The following is a 21,316-nucleotide window of genomic DNA, read 5'->3' on the forward strand; positions in this document are numbered from 1 at the left end:
AGAGAGAGAGAGAGAGAGAGAGAGAGAGAGAGAGAGAGAGAGAGAGAGAGAGAGAGAGAGAGAGAGACACGCTATGTTGTATCTGTCCTTATTGGTGTGTAATTCGATGTATGATGCCTCGATAGGCTGTAGATAATTTTGAGTGTGTGACTGAGTGTACCCTCTATGTGTAACAAGATATTTGCCTCTTGCGTATATAAGCAGCAGGCGTGTGTAGTGGCATGAGTGCGTGGATGTTCTGGGCTGCATGCTGCTGTCTCAGTCACTGGCAGTACTAGGGACCATCAGGCTCTTGTTGCCTTTCGTGGAATCCAATCTCCACTGAAGATGCTTCTTGCCCAGGCTTGCACCCTGTGCATGGCACACTGCTGGCTGCTTCTGAAAGAAGTGGCTGTTGATTCAGGAGAATGCTACTCGGCAGAGGTGAGAGAGTCATGGCAAGTGCTTGACTTCTTAGAGTTGGGCATTAGGAGAAAAACCTTGGCGATTTCCCATTTTGCCCCATGAAAGCAACAGGAAGTGTTTCTTAAGGAACAGCTCTGACATGAAAGCGTCTCTCAATAAGGGGGACACTGATGCAAGTCTGCCTTCTTGGTCTTCCTATTGCTGGGATAGAATTCTTTGGGTTCATACAGCTGTAGGTAACGCTGGCTTATAGCTGCTGATAGATGTTTGTCTGGTCCTCAGAGATTTCAGCTTCAGTGACCAAGGGATGAGAGGTTGCTATTGTTGCTTTTGAGCACAGTCAGAGAAGGAAAACAACATTGGTGATGACTGTGGTACCCTAACGGAGGAAAGAGTCAGAGAAAGGACAAGACCCACAGAATCCTGACAAGCAGTTCCCATCCAGGAAGTATCTTCATATTGAAAAAAAGATTACACAAAGTAACCAATGTTCCAGCATTCCCAAATCATTAAATGTTGCATTTGTTTTCTTTGTGCATCCTTAGTCTAATCTCCCTGTGTGTTTATAGCATTTTGTCTTCTGGGAGGTATCTTTGTTGTAATTCTTTTTATGTGGTAGAGTCAAGGTTGGCATTTAAACTCTAGGAGAACTAGGGCACAGGGAAGTTACCCAGAGTTTCAGGGAGCCTTTAATTCCTCTGTTCTGAGCAGGCAGGGCTCCCAGAACACCAGGAAGATAATACCTGTGGTTTCCCCCAAGGTTTCCAGGTTCCACTTCTCAATGTTATCCCTTGGGCCATCAAACCAAATGTGTTTTCTTTGTACTCTGGACTCACCAGCATCACCCCTGCTTTGCTCAGCCTCTCGCTTCCTTCCCCACCATCACAGACTGAAGGGGGCACCCGGAGTTGTCAAAAGCAGCACACCATCCCAGCCCATACCCCGGTTCTCCCATGTGGCTGACGCATCATCCCCCAAGTCATCTGAACAGGGTACTGACGTCACCTCTCATTTATCCTCCCCCTTCATCGGGAGTTGCCAAAGCTTAATCAATTGGCAGTTTGTCCGTTTTCCTAGAGCCAGTTCTCTCTCTCTCTCTCTCTCTCTCTCTCTCTCTCTCTCTCTCTCTCCTCATCAGTGCCACCTTTGTCAGGTGAAACCCAGATCTAGGGAATTCCCAGAGTCTGTGACACACACAGATTACAGTCATAGGGAAAATGAAAGATAAAGAATCAGTGCAGGGAGGAGATCTTCTGGATTACCAGTGTCCGGCTAAAACTCTATTACTTCTTCATGAGCATCACATTGTGGGACTTAGCTCCGGTCTCCACCCCTCTCCGGCTTCGTTTCTTTTCTTGTAAAAGTGGAAACAGGATTTCAATAGAGAATCTTGTCACTAGATCATTTTGAAGGATTCTCTCCGCACCGACTCACTCCAACTGACACTGTTTTAGCAAGAATAATTTGACCTAATGTCTCATATGGACCTTTAAAAATTTAGTAACCTTTGTTGATAAAGAATAGCTTTGTTGGAAGATGTGGGTAAAGTGAAAATGTGAGACGTCCTGCCAAATTAAGTTTGAGATCAAGGATTAACTTCAAGCACCATCAGAGTCAGGGGTTTTAAAGGTCACTCAGTTTGCATCTTCTTGAAGTGCCAGAGTCTCCTTCTTATTAAGATAATGTCATGTTACATTATAATTCATGTTTTCTCTGGCCTCAACAGCATTGGCATTTAGGATAGATGATTCTTGCTGACCTGTGCAGTGTAGAATATTTAACAACATCCCTAGCATCCATTAGTCGCATCCCAATGTTACAACAACCAAAACGACACCCAAACATTACTAACTGTGCCGATGGAGGCACAAAGTCTTCCTGTACTCTAGTTGAGAATCACGGCTGGAATTCATATTCATACACAAGCCTAGGAGCCCAACACAGCCACGCTTCACCACCAAACACCTGCTTTGTTGCTAACTTTGTTGCCATCCTACCCTGTCTTGTTAGCCATCCTATTCTGTCTTGTTAGCCATCCTACCCTGCCTTGTTAGCCATCCTACCCTGTCTTGTTAGCCATCCTACCCCGTCTTGTTAGCCACACTCGTGTACTCCCCTTTATCCCTCCTGGATTTTCACTGCCTGATTTCTCTGCCTGCAAGTACTCAAGATGTGCTGAAGGCTGAGGTGCATTTCAGAGGCATTAATAGTCTTAATAACTCACATTAACCCAGCCCTTGATAGGCGCCAGGCACAGTTCTAAATGCTTTATGTGGATGGTCGAATTTAATCTTCATTAAGAATCCTAGGAGAGGGAAAGAGAAGAGAGGGAGAGGGAGAGAGGGAGGGAGGGAGAGAGAGAGAGAGAGAGAGAGAGAGAGAGAGAGAGAGAGAGAGAGAGAGAGAGAGAGAGAGAGAGAGAGAGAGAGAGAGAGAGAAGAAATACAGTGACCCAAGCTTACAGAGGTAATATATATGTGTCTCTCCACTATTGAGTGTTGGTGCTGATGCTGGCTGGTGAGATGTCTTGCTACCATCCATGGTTGGGACCTTTCACACTGTACTGCCTTGCAGCGATGAGATTTGGTGTAACAGGCTAGATTAAGAGGAACTAAAAGATGCCTTAGCCTACTTGTAAAACCAAGTCTGCCTCTAGGGAGGAGGCTAAAGACTCTCGGTTGTAAATTGTGTTGGGTTGTTGCCTATGCCATTCTTCATTTAAAAAGAAAAAAAAAAACCTTCTTTTATTCAGAATTAGCTCAAAGGTATGTGTATAGTGAGAGAGGGGTGGCTGGGTGGGGTCCTGGAGGAGAGGATGTGAAGGGAAATGAAAGGAGGTGAAGTGACCAAATAGTGACCAAGGCATTCAAGTTTCTATAACTCCATCACCACCATTCTTTGTCATGAAAGTTAAAGTTCCTGTGTTTTCATCAGCTCCCACCTTAGTCTTCTTAGCCTGCCCTTTGAGAACTCCGTGCTGCATGCTATTGAGGCAGAGGTGAAAATAAAATGTACAAGGCTCCTCAACAGGGTAATCAATAGGACCGGCCTATAATATTGTCTGAGTAAGGGTGACTCCTGTAGCAATTACTGATAAGCTTGGGAATCCAAGGCTGACTAAGAAGGCTATTTTTTTAAGGCTGCCTGTTGGCCCCACAGATTCATCAGCTTTGACTCTGTATATCTGAGGTTTGTCAGACAGAGTGGCCTTTGGTCTGTGATGAGCAATAGAAAGATCCACTTGTTAGAGCCTACATCATTGGGCAACCTCTCTGTGGTCTGTTTCTGACTTAGAGAATTTTCACTTCTATTGGCTGTCCACATGCTGTTGCTGTTTCTCTAGAGACCACAATCGGGTTTAAGACTTAGATAATTAAAACAAAGCCCTAATACAGCCTTTTCTTGGGAAGATGACTTTTTTATTTTTTTAATTTATTTATTTATTTATTTATTTATTTGTTTGTTTGTTTGTTTTTGGTTTTTCGAGACAGGATTTCTCTGTGTAGCCCTGGCTGTCCTGAAACTCACTCTGTAGACCAGGCTGGCTTCAAACTCAAAAATCCACCTGCCTCTGCCTCCCAAGGGCTGGGATTAAAGGCATGTGCCACCCACACCCGGCGGAAGATGACATTTTTAAAACAAGTATTGTATTAATGAGGAGGAAGTGGTGGAGCAAAATCCCAAAACAGTAAGAGTGATGAATTCATCTCTCATTCAGCATCTGCCCCCAATCTTTCTGTGTCCTGGTCTATACCCACCCCTACCTCAATTTGGATGACAAAATACCCCATTCACAGGATTCCAGCCCCAAAGTCCTTTACTACATTGTGATGCCAAGAATGTCCTCTCCAAACTCCCCGGCGAGATAAGAAGGGATATCCTTTATCCACCTCACCTCTGTTTCTTGTGCAGTTGCATTGTATTTCCTTCCCTTTCAGATCTGCATTAGAATGATGGGAAAAATCAGCACATTTATGTGTAACTGATGAAAACCATAAATAAGGATCAGAAAGTTTCTTCAAAAATCAAAATGTAAACTCAGTCAACTCCCACATTCCTCCTGAGCACCAACATCTGACTTTGTCTTTGTATGAGCACATCCAAACTATGGACCTTTAAGAACCTGTTCAGAAAGATCTTTTTAAAAAATGGTTTATTTGCTGGGTATAATAGCACACGCATTTAATCCCAGCACTGGGAAGTAGGGGCAGGTGGATCTCTGTAAGATGGAGGCCAGCTTGGTCTACATAGTGAGTTCCAGGCCAGCCAGAGCTACATAGTGAAACTTTATCTCACCACCACCACCACCACCACCACCACCACCACCACCACCACCACCACTACCACCACCAACAACAACAACACAAATGATGTTTGTGTTTGTCAGCATGCATATATGTGTACCATGTGAATGCCTAATGTGTGACACACCAGAAGAGGGCACTGGATTCCTTGACACAGGAATTCCAGAAGGTTGTAAGCAACTATGTGGGTGCTAGAAACCAAGAGCAGTAGACACTCTTAACTGCTGAACCATTTCTCCAGCCCCAAGAAAGAGCTTGGTATTTTGAAACTTAAGTAGAATAATGTTTATTGGGTATCCATCATATGCTATCAAAGTCTAAGTAGATGTTCTATGCCTGGTCTTTTTGAACTTTTTTTTTCTATCAGCTTTTGAGAGAAGTACTGATTCCATGATTTTCAGATTTGGAAAGTGTAGTCGAGAGCTTTAAAGAATTCCTGGGTATATGTCTGGAGTTGAGTTGTTCTTTTTGCCTCTGTATACCGCATGTTAATAATGGTTTATTTAAACAAAGGCTTGAATCTATTGGAAGTACACTGGGGCTTTTATTAAGGACATGAGGAGCCAGGGTCCAGGGTAGAAGGGTGAAGGGTCACTTCCAGAGAGCTCAGCTCCTGGAGCTCTCTTTGTAGCCCTCATTAACGGGACACCTTTGAAAGTCTGTGTCAATCAGTTAAAATTCTCCAGAAATAGGCTCTTATTTGGATCACTCATCTGTGAACACAAGGTCAAGGTCACGATCAAGGTTAAGTGTAGCTGTCAGGGACTCGGGCTAGTAGTTTTGGTGGGTATTTCCCAGTGACAAGTGATCTTTTGAAAAGTCAAGAAACCATTGCCTGTTCTCAAACAGCTAGTGTGGCAAAGACAGAATTTAAAGTCAGATTTATCTCCAGGGCTGTGCATTTTTTTCTTCCTAAAAGGATGTCTGATAAGAAAGAAACGTTAATGTGGTGTAAAATAAAAAAAAGCCATGATACCCCCACAAGACCCTATCCACCATTCCCTGTGTAGAATCCCATCTGTGCATCGCCTGGATTTCTGGCACACCTCTGCCTTCTGTTTTCGGTGCTATTTGGCCCTGGCTTCTCATTCTGTTCATGCATGTCACACCTCTGACACACAGATCCCAGGAGTGGGCGGGAGCTATCAGCTTGTCTCAGCCATCCCCCAAGATAGTAAATAAGTAAGGCGTCTTGCACTGGCTGTGATTTTTGCTGACAACTCTTCTATCATTTAGCTTTTCTAACAGCCATGGGTGCCAACTTTGTGTTCATTTTCTGATATTTTATCTTGAGAATTCATGGTTAAACGTAAAGTTGAAGGAATTACGTAATGAACATCTGTAGGTAAAATCCCAGTAGTGTTTGTAATTAGTATTTTGTTAGAGTTGCTTTACCTTAATACTATCACCCAGTGGTACATTTCTTAGTGATTAAAAACTTGCTTTTCCCTCCTCACTTTATAATGGGGAGTCTGAAATCAAGGCAGGAGCATCGCTTACCCAAGGTCAGATGTGGAACAATCAACATAGTTGCTGTTGCACTTTGGCTATCTAACTCCGAGAAGCACTTTCCTATCCGCCAAGTTGTTGTATCCCCTCCGAGAAGGAAGAGGAAAAGATGAAGTCAAGGCCAGCATGAAGGTCAACCACGTCACAAGAACCCACAATTCCTACCGCTCTGATCCTTAACACAAGGCTCACCTTTCCAATAGAGAGCGTCCTTCCCTATTGCACAGCCCACCAGGGATGCTTTCATAGAACTAATATACTCGTTTCTTCTCAGTGCTTTAAATTTCCTATGCAAAGGGCAGGCTGGGAAATTACTATTTTAGATAATTCTTTACAGTGCTCCAAGAACTCTTCCATGTGTTTTTTTTTAATTTTTTAATTTTTTTTTTTATTATTTAAAACAGTGGATCTGCAAGACAGAGGAGCTGAGTATCCTAAAGGCAACACCTAGCAGCTGGAGACCAGTGATTGACAGGAACATAGCACGGAACTCAATCAGATAGGATGCTAAGAACTTTGCTCGGGCTGAGGTTTAAAATGCATTCCCTTTCAAATCCTAGGAGATGCAGAAGGGGCAGGGGTGGGTGTTTGAAGGTGTCCACATGTACTAAGTAAAGCTAAGCTGGGAAAGTTGATTGGGATTCAGTAAGATGTTCATCCTTTTGTGGGATGGGCTAGTAGGTAAAGATCTGGGCTTTAGAGCCACGGTTCAGTGTTGCTTCGGATGGCACCCATTTGTACAGGTCTCAGTTTACCCATTTGTGAAGTGAAGATAATCGCAGTTCTGCCTCATAGTGTAGTATGAAGACAGAAGAGATGTCGCATAGAAAGGTTTGGTCCTAGGCCCACTTAGAACGCTTTTTTAACGTCATTAAATTCACTTTTTGTGACATCTGGTGGTACAGCTTCATTTTCCCATTTTTGGGGGTCAGGGGATATGCTTTTTTGGGAGGAGAGTATAGACATTTTAGAGGTGACATTTTATTGGTGACATTTTATCAGAGAAAGGTTGGTATTCTGCTCAAGAATTTCCAGGTAAGAATTTGTAAATAGCTTCTGCCCATGGAGATTGCATTGGTAAATTTAATTGGATGTGATCATTTGCATATTATATCCGAAATATGGGATTCTGCATAAACTATCTTCTAATCCAGGAGTTTCAGAAGCAATGGAAGGACAGGGCAAAAGAGTTAAATATGCTGTAGAGCCCTTGCTCTTGGGATGTTCAGCAAATCCTGGGATCTAGGACTCTTGGTCATTGGGCCATGAGGAGGAAGATTTCAGGACAGATGGTCTTTGTGTAGCTTTCCTAAATTTCCCCACAATTCATCTGCAGCAGAAAAAAATCACCAGCATATTTGATAATGTGATTTTGGAAGAGTTTTTAGGTTCCTTCATACTTGAGAACCACCAGCTTTAAAGCTTTAATTTAGGTGTAATGAAAACATTGGCTTTCGTTGTTCCCACTTTTGGGTCTCTGACACCAGCAGTGAAAGAACCATCAGCATTCTCATGCTTAGATTCCTTGCAGGCAAGAGAGATGGTTTCTGTAATCACATCTCAGGATAGAAGGCCAATGTCATCAGGTGTGTTGATTCCATTTTGAAGAATCCCAAGAGGAAGTAATCTCTGATGATTGACCCGCACCATGTTAGGAAAACAGGCTAACACTACAGAGTTCATTGGGAACCCAGTGTCTAAGTGTGTATTTGTGCATTAATCATGAGAGGTTGATGTTACACTTGTCCCTATGATATGGATGACACTGTCAGGGTAGGGAGAGTTAAGTCATTTGCCAAGGTCATACAAGCAGTTGAGAGAATCAGAACATGTTTCAGGGCTGGAGTTGAATTAGGGGTTGGCAAAGTTTCTGGTGAGCGTGTGTGTGTGTGTGTGTGTGTGTGTGTGTGTGTGTGTGTGTGAACTGAAATCTAAGAACCACTTTACATTTCAAATTGTTAGGAATATGTCAGGTGAAAATTTTTATGAAATTCAATTTTCCATGTTGACTTACTGGAGCACAGCCATACAATTTCATTTCTACAATGTCAGTAGCTGCTTTCACACAACCTCCGGAGTTTGATAGTTAGGAGTGCATCTTCATGCTCTGAAAAAAAACTCAAAATACCTAGGTGACCCTTTACAGAAGGGTACAGTATGTTGCTCCTCTGTTTCAAACAACTTTGCTCATGCGCATCAAATTCCAGTCATCTCGGTTCTGTCCATTTGTGAATCTTGCCAACACCATACCATCTGGAACATTATCTGCACAGCATTTTCCTTTAGGTTAATTAATTTTCCTTAAATAAACGTCTTCTTAAAGAGTCAAAACTATAAGTGGAAGTCAATGGCACTTTTAAGAAATAGAAGGCACTATAAAAACAGTGCACTGCACACACTAAGTGTGGCAGAGCACAGCCAGGTAGCAGCAGCAGGCAATGCCTACCCTCTTCCTACACTCCTGCTGATGCCCTCACTGTCTTCCTGTAGAAGGCAGTGCCATCGCTGCATCGTTTGTGGAGATAGATCCTCAACCTGCTAGATTCCCTTTGTTCATAGACATCATGATCTTGAGGTGCCTGGGAATCCTTCTGACCAGTTCTAGCCAACCAATTACAGGTGTGGGAGTACGGATGCCCCAGTTACCACCCACTCTTTCAAGCAGCTCTGGGCCATATGATGTCCCCATTTCCAAAGGTTTCCCTGTAGGGTTTTGTTTCAGTGTCTGAGTAACATATTTCTCATGGGCTGCCTCTCATTTCTCTTTTCCCTTCCCTTCCTTCCCTTCCCCCATCCTCCTCCCCTCCCTTCCCTTTCTTTCTTTCTTTCTTTCTTTCTTTCTTTCTTTCTTTCTTTCTTTCTTTCTTTCTTTCTTTCTTTCTCTCCCCCCCTTTTTTTACACAATCATCATTCCTTCCCAGTGTACCTTCACTTTCCAGAATAACTATGTGCACTTCATCTTCACACTGAGATCTGCTTCCAGGGCACCCAACTAAGATAATGCTGTGTTTCTTGCTAAAGACTACGGACACAAGAGTTCTGCTTTTCTGTTATGAAGAAGATGAGTGAATAGCAGGGAGATACTTTTTTAAACCGATTTATTTATTTATTTTAAAGAGCTATTATGTATACAGTGTTCTGCCTGAATGTATGCCTCCAGGTCAGAAGAGGGCACCAGATCTCATTATAAATGGTTGTGAGCTATCTTGTGGTTGCTGGGAATTGAACTCAGGACTTCTGGAAGAACAGTCAGTGCTCCTAACCTCTCAGGCATCTCTCTAGCCCCAGGAAGATTCTTTTATAAAGTATTTTTGAGGTTATAATATAATTACATTATTTACCCCTTCCCAGTCCTCCCTCCAAACCCTCCATTACATATCTCCTTCTTTTAGTTTTTAATTGTGTGTGTGTGTGTGTGTGTGTGTGTGTGTGTATGTGTGTGTGTATCCTGAAATAGCAGGAAGATTCTCAAAGATAAATTAGCACATATCTGAGTCCTTCTCATCAACATAAACAGCAGCGGCTAACATAGAAAATGAGGGGCTCAAGAGATGGCTTTGTGGTTAGGAGAGTTTGATGCTCTTCTAGAGGATCCACTCACATCGGTGGCTTACAACTCCAGCTCCAGGGGATCCAATAGATCCGATACTGTCTCTGGACTCTGAGAGTACCTGTACTACACACACACACACACACACACACACACACACACACACGCACACGCACACGCACACGCACACGCACATGCACGCACGCACACACACATGCAATTATAAAATAAAAACATGAAATAGAAAATGAAAACAGAACATGTTTTCCACCGTACAATGTTTTAGCTCTTCGCCCTGGAGTCACCTGGTTCCCATCATCATATTCTTTCTCACGTGGTAGGAGAACCATGTCTGGCCAGCACACCCCCTTGGTTCTAAAGGAGGAGCTCTGGAGTGGCAGCATCAACAAAAGCACCTATGAATTTGTTATAGATACAGACTCTCTAAGCCTACTCAATTAGAAACCTGAGGGGGGCATTCTGTTTTAACAAGTCTGAAGGTGATTCTCATGCATGAAAACCAGAGCCCAACCATAAACAGCCTCTTATTTTCTTCTGTTCTCATCGCGTGCTTGGATTTCATCAGAAATTCACAATCATCTCTGACTTGCTTTCTCCCCCTCGGACGTGACTGACCGATAGTTTTCATGCTTTTTTTTTTTTTTTTTTTTTTTTTTAAAGATTTATTTATTTATTATATGTCTCTGTTGAGGTGGATCCTTGCCAAGGCATACAGGTNTCATCTCTGACTTGCTTTCTCCCCCTCGGACGTGACTTGCCTCTGTAGTTCCTGCTGAAATTTCTTTTTTTTTTTTTTTTTTTTTTTTTTTTTTTTTTTTTGCCTCTGTTGAGGTGGATCCTTGCCAAGGCATACAGGTAAATAAACAGAAGGTGATTCGAGGGACCTACCTAACATCAAGCCTCAGACTACTCTCTAGACCTCTATGCCTCCTCTATGGCACCCCAGATGTGGGGCTAATTCCTTTTCTAATGAGGATGTCATGCTGTTCGCTTAACAGATGCCTGCTGATTGTGTACCCATCTCTTCATAGACTCTGGTCAAAGGAGATATTGATCAAGTGATAACAAAATCTGTCTTATGTTCCCCTCAACCTCTTTTCCATCCTGATATTCTAAGATCCATCCTTAATTGGACCTGGTTTGCCTCTGGTAAGCCTTCTATACTTAGCATATTCTTTGAGGGTCAGAATCCCCACCTTGTAAAAAGTTTGTTTTCTACACACATTCTAGGTCCGTTCCTAGCTAGGAACAGACATGAAGTTCACACCCTTTTTTCACTTTTCCTTTAAACCATCACTTTCCCTGAAAGGTAGACTAAGTGTGCCTCTCCTGTGGTCTTCACTGTTTAAACTAGCAGTTTCTAGCAACAATGCTAAACTTTCCACTGAATAACATTTTATTTAGCCAAGAAGAATATTTCCTTTAGTTGTTTTTGAAAAAATATATTAAAGAGTGTTTTGCATTCATACACACATGTGCATGCTTGTGTGTACCAGCATACTGATATCCTAAGAATGACTGAGTTAACTCCTGTGTGGGTTTATACTTAAGAAAATGAGATTGTTACTTAGGACTATCTTAGATGACTTAGCTCAAGTAGCATTTTGGCTACCAACCCTAGTATATCCAGCTTTTGGAATATAGGTACTTTTTTTGGCCATTTTTGTTGTATACAGTTGTATTTGTACACTGAAAGTTAAATGCTTAAATAAACAAATGATATAGATTTTGGAAGACGTTTACAGAGAGAAAACTTCTACATTGAATATACCAATTGAGAGAGGTTCGAAAGACTATGAAAACAATTTCCTACAAATTCCGAGTGTCTTCTTGGGAAAGAAGTGCAGGTAAATAGCTAGCGAGAACAAATTTTCTTATTGAGTGAGAATTTGCACAATTGCACTTTCAGATGATTCTATATGGGTTTTTTTTTCTTTTTAAAGCACACTTTTCACTTTAAGAGAGTTGGGGCTGGTAGAATTGCAGCCAGCACAGAGTGCGTGAATGCTATGTGATGCTGTGGGTTTGCAAACATTGGTGCTATGGTTGCTGGGAGGCTGGGCCACTCAGGTGAGGAGGTCAATAATACACATTTGAATGGTTAACTCTTATAAATACCTGCTCTTATTGATTTGTTTGTTTGTTTGTTTGTTTTGCTCTACCTACGAGATGGGTGGAGTATATTTGAGACAGTATGTGGGTTTCCTTTAACTTTTGAAATTTGTAATTCTTTGACAATTTTTCTCCATGCCCACCCCACCTAGTAATCTTTGTCTTTCCATTCCACTTCTGGGGAAAATGAACTCTTGATTGATGAACGACTTCCTTACAAGGAACAGTGAACCAGTAGCAGGGTAGGGCTGAGAACACACAGCCCATAACACCTTTCTCCAGTGTTCCTGATAGCATGCCAGGCTCCCAGCCTTAATTTGGCTGTTAAGATACATAATGTTTTACTTATTCCTGACACTTGTCCAAAACAAAGATATTGAGTATGACCGTTGATGTAGAAATACAACCCATGTAGGCATATTCTATAAAGAAACGTGGTCCCTCTAAGCATAGTTATGCATGAATATCCATTCGTGCAACCATATCCAAAGAAAGCAAACAGGGCTCAGCAAAGCAAGCCCAGGTTATGATGTAGCTCCAGTTGGGCAGGTGTTGGCAACATACCAAACCTCATCGATCTTCTGTTCCAATAGGAGGAGACCATTACAGGTGAGTGCAATGTGCATATTTCTTGTAATAGAGATGCAACCACACACTCTCTGTTAGCCTTTAACGACAGTTTCCTAGCAGTAGTTCAGACAGTTTTGAGGCACGCTCACCTTGTGGGTTTTTATACCCTCAGCCATGTAAGAGCTTAAAAGCCAGAGAGCTGAGGGTTCGTGTGAGCACAGTGTGGAGGGCTGTAAAGATGAATGTTTCTTCTCCCCCCTTTTACTCTGTAAGGAACAGTATTGTGTGTGACTACGTCCATCAAAGAAAATAAGCTCTTCAGACTCTGTGTTCTGTGCTCCGGATATTTTCTCTTATGACATGTACAGTGCTGGAGTAATTCCAGTGGCTGAGCTTGTTGTGGTCCTGAGAGAGTACTGAGACAGTCATTGTCCCTCACATGATAGAAAAGGTTGTTACCTTTCTCTTCATCTCCAACTCCCCCTCTCCCTCCCCAGCTTACTAGGCTCCTTATCTGGTTGAAATAATCCCAAAGTGTTTCTTGGAATGAAACTCATATGGAGAATAGAGTTCCTTCTCTCCTAGACTACATAATAGAATGCCACATAACTGTCATTAGTACACCCTCGACTTGGAGATAGGGGTAGAGTGGAGGATTAGTTGTACTGTACCCTCAGGGATCATCGAGGGAAAGAGGCCAGAGAGATCCTAAGGGCTAGAGGAACAGGATGTTTGCTTACATCTCCTAGAAATGTCAGAGAAGCTGTACCTATATATTCTCACCAATATGGCTATGCAGATAAATCTTGAGTTCCAGAATTCATAGCTGTGCAAGCTATTCCCAGGTTTGTCATGTGTTAGCTATGCAACTTTGCAAGGGAACCAAACTCTTTGACCCTAAGTTTCCTCATCTATGGGATCAAGATTCAGAGATGGAAGGAAGAAAAGAAACTGGCGTTCGTAGCTATTTGCTTAATGGCAGCTTATTAAAATGAAATTTAGTAGGACTCACCCACTCAAAAAATTGCTTTTATTTTATGTATATGAGTATTTGCCTACAGATATGTCTATATACTCTGTGTGTGACTGGGCCCGTGGAAGCCAGAAGAGGGCACTGGATTCTTAGGATTACTAGCATTGTAGCCAATTATCAGCTAGCGTGTGGGTGCTGGGAACAGAACACAAGCCCTCTGGAAGGGCAGTTATGCCCTGGAATGTTGATCATCTCTTTACCTTGGCTTTGGATCCTTTGTATTTATAAGGTGTTCAAGGATGCTTGTGTAAAATGACACACACACACACACACACACACAGTGAGAAAGTTACAGAATGCCAAAATTCTATTTCCTCATTTTCAAAATGAATTAATTGCTTAATTTGACTGGCACATGTACAGAGAGACTACAATGAGCTGGGCAATTTTGTAGGATTTGAGGATATTAGAGGAGGCAAGATAATGGCACTATTGAAGCTTACATTGAAGTGACAGAGACAGAACATAAACAAGAAGGCTATAATTGACTACAATAAATGCATGTATCAGAATGAAACAATGAAACATGGAAGGTAGGAATTTTCAGAAAATAGAGTCTGAGATCTTAGGCATGGAGAGATTTCCTGGGGAAGTGACATTTGAGGTGAGAGAATAATTTTCATTGAATATAGGGAGAGGGGGAGAAAAAGCAAAGTTCTCTGGGGGTGGGGTTTACTTTGGATGTTCAAGAGAAATAGCATAACTGTGTGCAAGTGGGCAGTAAACTGTGGGCATGGGTCAAGCTGAGTTTGGAAAGATGCTCAAGGCAATGTGTGTATGGGCTGGTAAGTTATGATGCACACTTTGGGGTTTATTGTGAGTGCTTCCTGTTATGGTTAAGTGTTTTCTTCCTGAATGCTCACCAAGGCATCTAAAGGCTAAGGTTGAGTTTTGTGGTTCTCCTATTTGGATAAACGAACTCAGAGGTTTTGCTAGCAGATTATAGACTAGCCAAGCTGGAAGCGAACACAGAGATGTTCTCCTATAATCTCTCTCATTCTTTAGAAGTGAAGGATGATACCTGGAAGGAGAAGGAGCTTGTCCAGGGTGACCTGGAGAGGCAGCTGGGCTCCTCTCCTGCATCCTCTGACTATGTGGTGGAAGAAATGGGATGCAAGCCTTAAAGATTCTTTTGCACAGTGGGTTAACAGAACCAACTCAGTTAAGTGAAGTGAGGGGCAATGAAGAGAAGGATGTAAGGGGCTTCTTCAGGTCTACATAAAGGAACTCCCAGTGATTAGAAATTTAATTTTCTCTCAATGGATGCTAGGACTACTTAGCCTAGAATTCCTAAGTAAGCTTTAAAGTCCTGAGTTCCTATGTTCAAGATTCCTAGACTCTGGGGCTAGGGAGATGCTCAGCCACTAAAAACGCACACTGCACAAGCATGTAGACCAAGTTTAGATCCTTTACGTGCCACCCACATAAAGATCAGTCTTGGTCTGTAAGCCCTGTGTTGGGGTCAGGGCAGAGACAGGTGGATCCCAAATGTTTTCTTGCTAGCCAACATAGCTGACTTGGTGAGCATCTAGATTAGAGACAGACTCACAAGAAACAAGGTACAGAGTGATAGAGGGGCCTCTAAAATATCAACCTCTGGCCTTCACATGCATGCATGTGTAGCCTGCACTAACACAGAGATAGATAGGGTAGGTAGGAAGCTATGTAAATAGGTAGGTAGGAAGGAAGATACAAAGATAGGTAGGTAGGTAGGTAGGTAGGTAGGTAGGTAGATAGATAGGTAGGTAGGTAGGTAGGTATGTGGATGGATGGATGGATGGATGGATGCATACTTATATAGAAATAGTTTGATTTCTGGATTCTCTAGGAAGTGTTTTTTTTTGTTGTTGTTGTTGGTTTTTTTTTTTTTTAATCTGCTTGCACACATTTTCTGTTTCTGGGCAGAGAATAAGTATTTACTAGATTCTCAAATACCCAAGTAAACTTGTGTTGTTTGAAAAAAAATATATAAAAAAAAAAAAGAAAAAATCCAATCATAAACAAAAAAAAAAAAAAAAAAAAAAAAAAAAGCCTGAAAAATACTATGTTAGGCCATTACTATTTTATTTCCAGCAGTAGAGTTGCCTATCTTCACTAGCTGGCATCTTCTTAAGGCAGACCATAGAAAGAAAGCACGTTTCTAGGAAAATGAAGAGAAACAAATAACATAGAGTGAATTAAAGTAGCTGTGTGTTTTTGTACCAGATCATCAGTGGAACAGAATTTTTCTTCGGCACTCAGCAAAACATGCCCCACACATCCAACCTGAGTGTGCTAGTAGCTCTTTGATATAGTATTGGTTATTACATAGTTCTACAAAATGAAAATTCCAATTACTAGGAGGCAGTTCCTTACTTGGCATTTTCTTCCTGTAACAAAGATCTTTGTTTTTCTGTGCTACCTTCCTGCCTAACATCTCATTTCCTTTGCAGGGTCCTGTGGGCACTGAAATCCAACATCCTCATGCCCATTTCCTGTAATGGACAAACTTGATGCTAATGTGAGGTAGGCTGCGTTTTTGGATCCTTTGTGTTGCTGGATGTGGGAGTTTGTGACAGACAGCCTCTGCAACTCTGTTGTAGTGGAACTGCAAAGCTAAAATGGAATTTTTAGCTGTTGCATATATAACCATGAGTGTGCTATATTGTTTATTAGTGCTTTATTACTGTGCTTAAATGTTAAAAACCCAGCTGTTAATATTTCTATCTGTATGAACCAACAGATCCCACTTAAACATACATATTCATTTCTGCAATAAGAAAAGTTATGCATTTGAACAGAAGCAATAAGATTGAAGACTATCTATCTGTGTCTAAACTTCAGATGTAACTCTAAGTAGTTTTGTTTAGAAGGTCCTAGTTTTCCCACTTCTGTTTTCAGCCAGGGCATCAGACCATGGTCATAGGATACCAGATGTTTGTGTGCTGCGTGGAGTTACACTCACCTACATAGTTGTGGTTCTTGTAATTTTCTGCAAACTTTGGGGATGGGAGGCTTTACCTAGAGAGTAGCTCTGATTTATTTGGTCTTACCAAATAGTGCAGAGAAATTTGAATTTAAGGGAGTTTAAGTAGTCCTGCCTTTGTAGTCCTTGAGGTTGAGGATTCTCCACAGGTAACTGTAGTTGGAAGACATCCTAAAGTCACGTGCCCTGTGAAATCATAGGAGACACTTTTTTTTTCACTTGAGATCCATGGGAAAGTATGTATTAGGTATTAAACATGGGTCTGTGCTCTGGTTGGATGTAATAGAAACTATGACAGCTGGCTTGACAAGAGTGCCAGCTTGGTCTGACTTGAGTGGCAAAATTGTGCTATGATCCCACCAGAGGATCGCTGAAGGACAGAATGTGTCTCACAGTAAAATGAGGAAGCCCTGGCATGAGATGAGTTTTGCGTAAAGAGTTATTGATCAGGTAGTCATCAATGTACAATGCATATTTCAAATAGCATTGCATTCTAGTACTGTCTTAGTCAGGGTTTCTATTCCTGAATAAAACATCATGACCTAGAAGCAAGTTTGGGAGGAAAGGTTTTTATTCAGCTTACACTTTCCACATTGCTGTTCATCACCAAAGGAAGTCAGGACTAGAACTCAAGCAGGTCAGAAAGCAGGAGCTGATGCAGAGGCCATGGAGGGATGTTCTTTACTGGCTTGCTTCCCCTGGCTTACTCAGCCTGCTCTCTTATAGAACCCAAGACCACCAGTCCAGAGATGGCACCACCTACAAGGGGACCTCCCCGCTTGATTGCTAATTGAGAAAATGCCTTACATCTGGATCTTGTAGAGGCATTTCCCCAACTGAAGCTCCTTTCTCTGTGATAACTCCAGCCTGTGTCAAGTTGACACACAAAACCAGCCAGTACAAGTACAGTAGATACAAAAAGGCATTATTTATCAATAAAGTATTTTATAAGAGAACACATAGTGGAAACCAGAGAACCCAGGCTTTCATTTTGTTAACCAGAAAACCAAAGTGAGCAATCCTGGTGGTACAACGTTGCAAAACAGTGTTTAAGTTCTAAACATTGGATCAAATGGGGCCAGCTGGTTAAAGTGTACCTCTGGTGGGGGGGGGGATAATTCAGACATTATGATCCCTTACCTTGCTAGCTTTTAGACATTTATTTATAGCAGTGTTAGCTTTCAGTGGTGGAATATGATTCAATTACATGAGGATTAGCGGTTCTCCTGGGATACTGTGGAAAAATGGTGTGGGATTCATGATGCTATCACATACCAGTCCGTTTTCTAACTGGATCTTATCAACATATGTTCATCCTTACCCACTCCTCCTCTCTACCCACAGTATTAGTAACAGGCAAATGCCATGGACTTTCTATTCATTTCCTCCTGAGTACAGCCTCTGAGTGTCCATAACAACAATGAAAAAGGATATCTTGGCTCACATTTGCCAAATTGTGATGCATTCATCATCAGTAACTCACAACAAATAAACAACTTTTTTATTATAATGAGGGGTAATATTATTTTATCACTTATCAAGTGAAATAAAATTCCTTTTTATATAAACAGTCAGGTTTGAAAGTGAGTTTACGTAAAGAAAAATGAAATCCAGAAATACCTATTAATAAGTTATTAGAAGAAATCACAATGGATCCGTACTACTAATGATGTTCTAGATTATTCTAGGTGTAGCTAGAGTATATTTTACAATTTTGAAAAAAGACTACAGGGTCTTCTTTTCAATTGCTGTCTTCACATGCAAGGCAAACACATGATGAGGCAGGAACTGAAAGCTCTAGGTTCCTTGTCCAAGAGAGAGATTCTTTTAATTGCTCTGTGGACAGAGAATAAACAAAGAGGAAAGAGAGAAAGTAGACGGGGAAGAGTATTAGGAGAGGAAGTGGCTTGGCTTGGATAAGAAGGGACTTAACAACCAATGGCCTAGCAGCTATAACAGACATTAAGATTAGTTATATATGTGCATATAAATATGTGCATATATGTATATGTTGTGAATATGCTCACTAATGTGACACACACACACACCACAGTGGTATGTGTGCTGACCTCTCCCAGGACACAGTCCTTCAGTGACATTTTAACTTACTGTAAATTGGGTGTTGAGTGTTTTCATTGCTGGACGCAGGAAATCATCATGAGCTATAATGTTGGTTTGTATCACTACATTTAATACTTAAGCAACCCTAGGAACTATAAATCATCCCTGTTCCATTATGTTCAGGGTCATAGACTTTTCTGTCTTCTACTCTCCTATAATTGTTTTGTCAATGAGTATATGGTGTGTGTGTGTGTGTGTGTGTGTGTGTGTGTGTGTGTGTAGTTAGACAGATAGCTGACATGACATTTCTGTCTGGGTAAAGACAGAAATATGGCTTGGAAAAAAGAATTTAGCAATGAACACCCAGAGGGAACAGCGTAGTGTAAGACAATAAACATATTGTAAATTTCAGAAATACTTTTCACATTCATGAGCTGTAAGATTGAGGAACTCTAATCAACTGTCCCAGAACATGAAGAGAAAAAGAAATCTTTGATTGAATTTCGAGCTATAATAAAGTGTCTTATAGAGTTTGTCAAACCATATTGACCATTTCAGCATTTGTTTATGTATCTTTATTGAATTTGCTTCTATGGCTTGGTCCTTACTATTATCTATCCATCAGAGTTCCTGGATAGGACTCATCAGGAGCTAATCCTGGCCAACGTAATCAGAGGTAATTTGGGACCAGCTATTGTGAAGCTAAAAATGTTAAAACCAAACTGTTAGAGAGTCACATTTTAAAATGGACAAAGATGTCAGGAATGGTAGAAGAACCTTGATAGTGAGGTACCCAGTGGGCTGTGTTCTTTGGGTATTAGAAGAATAAGAAAAGAAACATTGGGCCTTCCTTATAGGCTACAAACTACAATGCAAACCCTTTCTCCTACACTGAGAGCAAGGATGGTAGGGTGGTCCAAGTCATGGTGAAGCTTCACAGTGAATCTGGACCTATTTGGGAAGTGAGCTCAGGTAAATTCTTTCTGTGATAACTAGTGTCTCACAAGTTTCACAGTGAGCTGACGGGCCAACAGATTCTTCTAAACAGTCTGACACCACAGAATTCTAGGGGTTTTGGCCCCTATGTTTCTTTTGGGGGCTCTGGAGTAGACAGTTGTGTTCTTTTCTGGGCGGTTATCTCTAATATTGCAGTGGCTGCTCTTCCCAGATCTTCTTTTTGTTGGGGAGAATAACTCACTGGTTCTCTCTTCTATGTAAGGCAGGGAAGCTATACAATGTATCTGAAAAGGCTTGCTCCTTCACTTCAGAGGCAGCTTGAAGAAGGCTTATATTTTTCAAAACCTATTTTATTTAGGGTTCTTAAACGCTTCAACCTCCCTTCTACCCCACTGAGCAGAGTTAGGGGAAAAGAAGGCTAATAGGACAAGGGAATTGTGGGATTTTTTTTTAGAGGTATTACCTTGGGGCAATTTCACTCTTCTTTGACAGGATGCCAGCAGTCCAGTTCAATAGCAAACACCAAACACAGTTTAGGAGCAGCGGCATGATCCAGCAGAAACAGCAAGGCGCCGCCTGACACAGCACAAGCCAGTGGAAGTGTCCAGAATGAGCCAGAATACCACGGGAAGTTCTTTGGCACATTTCTCTCTATGAAGTGAAAGCCAGCAAAGACCAGGGAAGACCAACGAAGTGTTGCATGCTATAGAAATGCAAGAGCATCCTCTCACTGTCCGTGGGGTTCTACTTGTAGATTTTTTCCTAAAAATATAAATCATGCACCATCCCAAGTGTTTGTTTTCAGCAAAGCATCATGTGACCTCTCACAAGACAGCTTCCAGAAAGACATGTGACACGATTGAGTTGTTAAAGAAACCAGAAATTTCCACTTCAGCCTGAACTTACTGTTTGTATACCTGCATACGCTTCCACTGATATATGGTTTTCCTTGCCTCGGGTCACCCTGAAAGCAAGCCACATCTGTATTCCTTTCTTCCTGTTGCTTATTACAGGCAAAAGGTGTTCGCTTTTGATGACTTTGTCCTGTGGGTATTTAGTTCCAGAGAGTACAGGGTTCAGAGCAGCATTGAGTAGGCAGAAGCAATCCTTAAGATAATGACCCCAGACTGCGTAAGAGTGGTCTTCCTTTGTATTTAGCTTCCTTGTGTTGGTAGCTTCTTGCTACCCTGGATTCATCTTCTTGCCTGCTGGGCTCTCTGAAGTTCCCTCTCTGCCGCCCCTGAGGTCTCTGGTGTTACTTCCTTCTTCAATAAGAGCATCCTCATCTGGGATTCTGTTTCTTCTATGCAAAATGGCGCAGGATTCTCTTATTAATGTTTCATATCAGCAAGCAACAAAGCATCTTATACAGTTAAAAATAATAAATGGTGGCAGTCCTCTTCTTTTGCTATGGTTCTAAAAACCGAAGAGACAAATTTACACTCAGTAAAATAAGGCTGGGTAGAAGTGACCGGGTTCTAATGTACATTTATTTTATCTCCCAACTTCTTTGCGTCTCTTTGGCTTCATTTGCTTTCATGATAATGCATCTACATCTTCATAAACTGACTTTTAAAAAAAAATTAGAAGGACCAAAAGTTGAACACTTTAGAAATAAAACACATAATCTCTCTATAAAAACATGTCTTGCTGTATACAACATATGACATTAATTAAAATCTGTAACAAAGGTAAGTGGTGAGTTTGAATTAGTTACTTTAAAACATTGCTTTAGCTTGGGAGGCAGAGGCAGGCGGATTTCTGAGTTCGAGGCCAGCCTGGTCTACAGAGTGAGTTCCAGGACAGCCAGGGCTATACAGAGAAACCCT

The 21,316-nt window shown here is 41.5% G+C and overlaps 1 protein-coding gene across 6 annotated transcripts in view; it reads left to right on the plus strand.

Annotated features, from left to right (window-relative positions):
- The window catches only part of Htr4 (5-hydroxytryptamine receptor 4), a 181,122-nt gene that overhangs the window by 489 nt on the left and 159,317 nt on the right, over positions 1-21,316 (plus strand). For 5 of the 6 annotated variants that reach the window (XM_021214463.1, XM_021214464.2, XM_029546963.1 and 2 more), the window contains one exon: positions 15,937-16,009. In XM_021214463.1, the coding sequence (XP_021070122.1) occupies positions 15,984-16,009 (26 nt within the window). In that variant the 5' untranslated portion in view covers positions 15,937-15,983. Of the gene's footprint in view, positions 1-15,936; positions 16,010-21,150; positions 21,179-21,316 lie in introns of those variants that run through there. The other variant, XM_021214461.1, reaches the window with a different exon arrangement.

Source organism: Mus pahari, chromosome 15 (assembly GCF_900095145.1).
Source record: "Mus pahari chromosome 15, PAHARI_EIJ_v1.1, whole genome shotgun sequence".
In the NCBI taxonomy this organism is placed as follows: Eukaryota; Metazoa; Chordata; class Mammalia; order Rodentia; family Muridae; genus Mus; species Mus pahari.